This window comes from Oncorhynchus tshawytscha, unplaced genomic scaffold (assembly GCF_018296145.1).
Source record: "Oncorhynchus tshawytscha isolate Ot180627B unplaced genomic scaffold, Otsh_v2.0 Un_contig_7094_pilon_pilon, whole genome shotgun sequence".
Taxonomy (NCBI): Eukaryota; Metazoa; Chordata; class Actinopteri; order Salmoniformes; family Salmonidae; genus Oncorhynchus; species Oncorhynchus tshawytscha.
Window position 1 is genome coordinate 1 of NW_024606851.1, and position 7,734 is coordinate 7,734.

Below are 7,734 nucleotides of genomic sequence, written 5' to 3' on the forward strand. Positions count from 1 at the left end.
TTCAAATGTTACTAAATGTCATACATTTTATTTTTGTATTATTATATATTTCAAAACATAACAAATGTTGCTGTTGTGTTAGTAACACCGATATTATGGAGTTTTGTCACATTAATTTATCTTAATTATGTGATGCTAGACATTGGTCTTTTAGAAATCTTGTTTACCTTTAAGAATCTGAACGTTTATATTCAGAATATCTAATCTATAAAATCAAATGTCTTGTATATTATGTAACTTTCTCTGTGACATGGTATTATATTTCCATATGACAGGCAGGTCTTCATGTACAGTGAGGTCAAAGTATTGGGACATGGACACATTTGTTATTTTGTCTCTGTACACTTTGACATGATTCACTGACTGAGGTTAAAGGTCAGACTGTCAGCTTTAATGTCAGGGCAATTTCAACGTTTAGAAAGTGCTGGAGTACAGAGCCAAAACAAAATAAATTGTGTCACTGTCCCAATACTTTTGGACGTCACTGTCTCCTAAATGTCTGATTTGATGTCCCCCATGTTCTGCTGTTTCAGCTGTGGTGATGACAGGTTCTTCCAGACTGTGTGTGAATCCATCCCTGTGAGGTCCAGAGAGGAGGACCAGCAGTTGGCCTCTCTCCTCCAGGCCTTGGGCTCCACCCTGTCACTGGGAGGAGTGTTACCCAGGAAAACCTGCAGGTCTGTGGGGAGAGTCCTGGGTCTCTGTGCCTCCAGAGTGGACCTCACTCTCACCCCCAGCAAGATCTCTCTCCAAGGAGCCGCACTTCTTTTGAGACATAAGTCAAAGCTCCACAAGCTCAGGTATGTTCAGGAAGACAGCGTTTACAGGTCTATTTTATAGTTTATTTTCTTATTTAATATTTATCTGACAGGGTTTCTCTGTTTCAAGTGACTTGCATTTTGTCTTTTCATTCCAGGCTGAATGTGGGCGTGGCAGTGAAACTGTCCAGACTGGTTAGGAGGACAGGGAGAGGTGCTACTCCACTGACTGTCCCAGAACTCTCCCTGGTCCTAAAGAGCAGCCAGCCACCAGAGAGAGTGTTATCCAGGGCTCTGAGTAGTGTGGCGTCCCTGCTGAGAATCTGGAGGGTTCAGTGTCTGGACCTGACTGACTTCTGCATCCAGGGTCACTCTCTCATCACACTGCTGTGTCACCAGGGACCTCTCTCTCTCAGGTCAGTCTGAAACTGATGTTTTTTAAAGTAGAAATAGTAACTTCATTCATGTGTTTTTCTTCATATTTCTGACTGCCTGTATGTTCCAACCTCCTAGACTAAACTCAGACACTCTGCAGCAGCTGACTGTAGTTGTGTATGAAGCTCAGGACAAGGACTTGACTCAGTGGTTCCTGGAGAAGGTTGGTGGAGACCTGACCTCCTGCAGGCTGGACTGGGAAGTGCTTCTCTCTCTGCTGCAGCATTCAACCCACAACATCACTGTGGACCTCAGGAAGAACCGGCTCCTAGAGAAGAACAGCTCACATCTTCTCCCCTTTCTGGGAAGGGTTACTCTCAAGAGGTGGGAGAACTTCTTTCTCTATTCAGACTTCCTAGAAATAATAAAATAACTATTTCTATCCAGTGACATGTTGTTCTGAGTTTTCCTCTGTAATATCATTAGGGTTTTATTCAAGAGGTGGGAGATCTTTATTCAATATTTATATACTTTAATTATTAATGTCTTATCCAGCCAGTTGTTATTATGTGAGTTATCTTTTATAAAACCTTGACATAACCACAACAATCCATTCTCCATGTTTGTTCAGGTCCAGTTCCAGCTTTGTAAAGTCCTCCATCAGACAGATCTATGACAGTAGAGACAGTGACTGTGTGTCCAGTTTGTTGAGGTCTTCAGACCATTGGATCAACCTGAACAGCAGAGAGCTGGACAGAGTGGACTGTACCGCTCTGTGTTTTACCCTGCAGCACAGCCACCAAGTCAAAGTCAACCTGCTGTGGACCTCCATACCACCGGGGGAGATAGAGAGCATCCTGCCTCTTCTGGACAGAGTCTCCCAACTCAGGTTTAGTTGGCACTCTTTGACCCTGCTAGAATGGATAGAACTATGAGGCTTTCCACTTCCTGACTGATTTAACCTCTTACCCTAACCTTAGTGTAATGTACTAACCTTAACCTCGGCTAGTGGTGGAATTGAAGGGGAACTCCTGGGAGTTGACCTGATAACCAGAGTTGTAGTGTGTTTATCAGTGTTTTAATGTGTGATGGTGTGTAAATAAGTCTCTCTCTCTCTCACACACTCTTTCTCTGTTTCTCTGTCTCTCTCTGTAGTGTTGACAGGAGGTTACTGCTGAGTTTCCTCCAGTGCTGTGCTGCCTCTCAGGTCCAGCAGGGGGCACCATCATCACCACCAACAGCAGTATGGCTGCTCAGGTCTCTGCACTACAGACTGGACTTCTCCTGCTCCTCCTCTGTGGACCTGGCAGCTCAGGACCAGGGGGAGGCTCTGTGTCTGACCACTGACCATTGCAAGGCCATCAACTCTGTTCTGAAGCAGAACCAACTCGGCACCCAGCTGGTTCAGAACCAGGTCCAGATCATCCTAAGAGACTGTGAGGTGGAGGACAGAGCACTGAGGGAGCTGCTTCCCATCCTGCATATTGTCAAGCTGAGGTTAGAGACACAAAGACAATCATTTGACCAACTAGTTTATCAGTAGGAGTTAGACCTACTCTGTGTCATAATGTTGACTCTGCTTCTTGTCCTCTCAGTCCCAGCAAAGCTCTGCTACTTCAGCTGCTGGACCTTGTATGTGAGGGGATTGAAGAGGGGCTGCTGAGGCATGCAGAGTCCCTGTGCAGAGCCCTGGATGGGGAGCTGGACCTCAGTGAGACCAGGCTGGACCAGAAGGCCTGTGGATCTCTGGCCCTGGTTCTGGAACACTCAGAGGGTCTGTCAGAACTGGACCTCAGCCACTGTCAACTCACAGACCACCAGCTACAGCCCCTGATCACACACCTGCATAAAGTACAAGTCCTGGAGTGAGTGGCTTTCACTGTGTGTGTGTGTGTGTGTGTGTGTGTGTGTGTGTGTGTGTGTGTGTGTGTGACACTAGATGACAAATGTCTGATCACTCGTTCTCTCTCTCTCTCTCTCTGTCTCTCTCTCTCTCTCTCTCTCTCTCTCTCTCTCTCTCTCTCTGCTCTCTCTCTCTGTCTCCCTCTCTGTCTCCCTCTCTGTCTCCCTCTCTGTCTCCCTCTCTGTCTCTGTCTCTGTCTCTCTCTCTCTCTCTCTCTCTCTCTCTCTCTCTCTCTTTCTCTCTCTCTCTCTCTCTCTCTGTTGTAGCCTGAGCCACAATGACATCACTGATGCTCTGACTGACAGAATTCTCCAACTGGTCTTTACCAACACTTCAATACACACCATACGGTAAGGGTGTGTGTGTGACGGTGAGCAGAGCATGTGTGTGTGTGAGATCATATGAGTCTGTTTCTGGGGGCAACTGTTGGAGGATGGAGATTTGGTGTCTAATGATGTAATAATGATTCATAATAATCATGTTTTATAGACTCTTCAACAACAGAATCCAGGACAGAAGACCCTTCCTGACAGACAAGAGGTTTGAGATCTGGTGAAACAACATCAGGTCTTTGTCCAGGAAGAGAAGGCTGAATCCAGGACAGAAGGTCCTTCCTGACAGACAAGAGGTTTGAGATCTGGTGAAACAACATCAGGTCTTAGTTCGGGAAGAGAAGGCTGAATCCAGGACAGAAGACCCTTCCTGACAGACAAGAGGTTTGAGATCTGGTGAAACAACATCAGGTCTTAGTTCAGGAAGAGAAGGCTGAATCCAGGACAGAAGATCCTTCCTGACAGACAAGAGGTTTGACATCTGGAGAAGATAATGCTGTATAATAACAGGATAATGTGGTCAATGTAGAAGATCTGGTGATGATAATGTTGTATAATGACACTATAATGTGACAATGTAGAAGGCTGGTTTGAGATCTGGAGAAGATAATGCTGTATATTAACAGGATAATGTGGTCTATGTAGAAGGCCGGTTTGACATCTGGTGATGATAATGTTGTATAATAACAGGATAATGTGGTCAATGTAGAAGGCTGGTTTGAGATCTGGTGATGATAATGTTGTATAATGACACTATAATGTGACAATGTAGAAGGCTGGTTTGAGATCTGGTGATGATAATGTTGTATAATGACACTATAATGTGACAATGTAGAAGGCTGGTTTGAGATCTGGTGAAGATAATGTTGTATAATAACAGGATAATGTGGTCAATGTAGAAGGCTGGTTTGACATCTGGTGAAGATAATGCTGTATAATAACAGGATAATATGGTCAATGTAGAAGGCTGGTTTGAGATCTGGTGAAGATAATGTTGTATAATAACAGGATAATGTGGAACATAAACTGATAGAACATTTTAATACAAAAGACACACAACAAACTAGTTGTTCCAGCTGGAACAGTCTGATCATGTATAAACTACAGTCAACAGACTCAATAAAGAGATTCTCTGCTACTTTTTGTGTACTTTTTAGCCAGTAGTGCTGATAGTAACACTCACAAGTCAAAAGTGGTCCCTGAAAATGTTGTACTACATCACATATGTTCACCACGTCATCTCTCTCTCTGCTGTGGCGCGCCCTGCAACCTCATTGGATAACCCTGGGCTGGCTTCTTGCTAGCTGTCACTCAAATACGAGTGGCTGAAGCTCATGAGATAGACCTCTAATTGCCAGGAAATGGAGGGGAAATGGCGCGGCACAGTTTCAACAAATTGTCGCTTTCCAACTTTTTGTGGATTTTTGTGTCTTTTTGAGGTAAGACAGTGATTTTGCATGAATTAACTACATACTGAAACATCCAGCCCAAAGTGTGAGGTTGAAAACCTCAATTACATAATTACCTATCTACTAACCGCACATTGACTCTGTACCGGTAACCCCTGTATACAGCCTCCACATTGACTCTGTACCGTAACCCCTGTATACTGCCTCCACATTGACTCTGTACCGGTAACCCCTGTATACTGCCTCCACATTGACTCTGTACCAGTAACCCCTGTATACTGCCTCCACATTGACTCTGTACCGGTACCCCCTGTATACTAGCCTCCACATTGACTCTGTACTGGTACCCCCTGTATATAGCCTCCACATTGACTCTGTACCAGTACCCCTGTATATAGCCTCCACATTGACTCTGTACCGGTGCCCCCTGTATATAGCCTCCACATTGACTCTGTACCGGTACCCCCTGTATATAACCTCCACATTTACTCTGTACCGTAATACCCTGTATATAGCCTCCACATTGACTCTGTACCGGTACCCCCTGTATATAGCCTCCACATTGACTCTGTACCAGTACCCCCAGTATATAGCCTCCACATTGACTCTGTACCGGTACCCCTGTATATAGCCTCCACATTGACTCTGTACCGGTACCTCCTGTATACTGCCTCCACATTGACTCTGTACTGGTAACCCCTGTATACAGCCTCCACATTGACTCTGTACCGGTAACCCCTGTATATAGCCTCCACATTGACTCTGTACCAGTACCCCCTGTATATAGCCTCCACATTGACTCTGTACCGGTGCCCCCTGTATATAACCTCCACATTGACTCTGTACCGTAATACCCTGTATATAACCTCCACATTAACTCTGTACCGTAACACTGTATATAGCCTCCACAATGACTCTGTACTGGTACCCCCTGTATATAGCCTCCACATTGACTCTGTACCGGTACCCCTGTATATAACCTCCACATTTACTCTGTACCGTAATACCCTGTATATAGCCTCCACATTGACTCTGTACCTGGTACCCCCTGTATATAGCCTCCACATTGACTCTGTACTAGTACCCCCAGTATATAGCCTCCACATTGACTCTGTACCAGTACCCCCTGTATATAGTCTCCACATTGACTCTGTACCAGTACCCCTGTATATTGCCTCCACATTGACTCTGTACTAGTACCCCTGTATATAGCCTCCACATAGACTCTGTACTGGTACCTCCAGTATATTGCCCCACTATTGTTATTTACTGCTACTACTCTTTAATCATTTGTTATTCTTATCTCTTACTTTTATTGTGGTATTTTCTTAAAACTGCATTGTTGGTTAAGTGCTTGTAAGTAAGCATTTCACTGTAAGGTTCTACACCTGTATTCATGTGACTAATAAAGTTTGATTTGATTATCAGTTGATGCTGTCTTTCTTTCCTTTTGTTTCCATAACAACCAGGTGTTGGGCTCAGGCTAGAAACACTATAGCACATCTGACAACTGTTAAATGTGTTGGGACTCGTCTATTTCTAAATAAAACAAAACAAAAACGTTTTAAGTCTTTCTTTTCTGATATCAAAACAGAAAAATATCCCAAATGTTTACATTTTTTGACCGTTTAAATCATTTATGAATATTTTGTTTTTGTATTTTTAATAAATGTCCCATGAGGCACATGATTAGTGTTTGTCACTGTGTTTTCTCTAAAGGTTGAAATCATTACTAGTAAATCCTAAATAATCACTTTCAAGTTATTGCTGGTATGAACGCGATCCCACCCCAAGTGTGTTTCTTTTCATGACGATGTAAAAGTTGTTTGTTGAAGACATCTCCTCTGATAGGCAGATCTCGGGAAAGCCGGACCCGCCCATTTACCAGGAAGGACCATATTAGGTCAATGACATCAACGGAATCTCCTTTTGGAACGTTCCATTTCTTGGAAACTTAGAAGTTCTAACTTGTTGTCTTTACCGATAAATACCAGTTAAATTACATATTCAAAGAAATCAAACTTTATTAGTCACATGTGCCGAATACAACAAGTGTAGACTTTACCATGAAATGTTTACTTACAAGCCCTTAACCAACAGTACAGTTCAAGAAGCAGTAAATATTTACCAGGTAGGCTAACATAAAAAGTAATAATAAAAGGTTATATACAGGGGGGCACTGGTACCGGGTCAGTGTGCAGGGGGTACAGGCTAGTTGAGGTGATATACAGCCATATACCAGTACTGAGTCAATGTGGAGGTTATATACAGGGGGCACTAGTACCGGGTCAGTGTGCAGGGGTACAGGCTAGTTGAGGTGATATATATCCCCCTAACCTGTCCAGTCACGGACCAGGATGTCTTGCTCCCAGGCAGACTAAACCTTTTTTGCCCGCTTTGAGGACAATACAGTGCCACTGACACGGCCTTTCACGGAAACAAGCGGCCTCTCCTTCACTGCACCTGAAGTGAGTAAGACATTTAAACGTGTTAACACCTGCAAATGTATTCACATTTCATCATGAAGTGCTTTGACAGACTGTAGTCAGACCATTTCACCTCCACCCTACCTGACACCCTTGACCCACTCCAGCATTTGCTTACCGCCCAAATAGGTCTACTACACCTGTTGTATTCTCAACCACACTGCACACTGCCCTAACCCATCTGGACAAGAGGAATACCTATGTGAGAATGCTGTTCATCGACTACACCTGTTGCATTCAATTTCACCATAGTACCCTGTTGTATTCAGCATTTCATCAAGGTCGAGACCCTGGGTCTCAGCATTTCACTGCCCTGTCTACACACTGGGTACTGGACTTCCTGACGGGCCGCCCCCAGGTGGTAGGGTAGCATTTCAACATCTCCTACACCCGCTGATCCTCAACACTGGAGGCCCCACAGGGTGCGTATCTGAGCCCTCTCCTGTACTCCCTGTTCACCCAGATTTCTGC

At 44.3% G+C, this 7,734-nt stretch overlaps 1 protein-coding gene across 2 annotated transcripts; it reads left to right on the top strand.

The window, feature by feature from the left end:
- Window positions 1–501: 501 nt before the first annotated feature.
- LOC121842268 (protein NLRC5-like) lies at window positions 502–4,506 on the top strand. 2 transcript variants are annotated; one of them, XR_006081024.1, is made up of 9 exons: window positions 502–800; window positions 917–1,174; window positions 1,272–1,517; window positions 1,765–2,022; window positions 2,289–2,630; window positions 2,729–2,998; window positions 3,303–3,386; window positions 3,526–3,643; window positions 3,820–4,506. XR_006081024.1 is itself a non-coding variant. In XM_042312311.1 (8 exons), exons 1-8 carry the CDS (start codon window positions 508–510, stop codon window positions 3,590–3,592), a joined length of 1,818 nt encoding a protein of 605 aa, XP_042168245.1. In that variant the 5' UTR covers window positions 502–507; the 3' UTR covers window positions 3,593–4,506. The 2 variants fall into 2 exon arrangements, 1 of the variants encoding a protein (XP_042168245.1); XM_042312311.1 differs by having other exon boundaries at window positions 3,526–4,506.
- The last annotated feature ends 3,228 nt before the right edge of the window (window positions 4,507–7,734 follow it).

Bases quoted from the DNA above. Each gene is read 5' to 3' on its own strand.
- LOC121842268 (XM_042312311.1), top strand. From the start codon at position 508: ATGTCCCCCATGTTCTGCTGTTTCAGCTGTGGTGATGACAGGTTCTTC. The intron at 1,518-1,764 runs GTGGGAGAACTT...ATGTTTGTTCAG, and splicing joins GGAAGGGTTACTCTCAAGAG to GTCCAGTTCCAGCTTTGTAA. The intron at 2,631-2,728 runs GTTAGAGACACA...TTGTCCTCTCAG, and splicing joins CTGCATATTGTCAAGCTGAG to TCCCAGCAAAGCTCTGCTAC.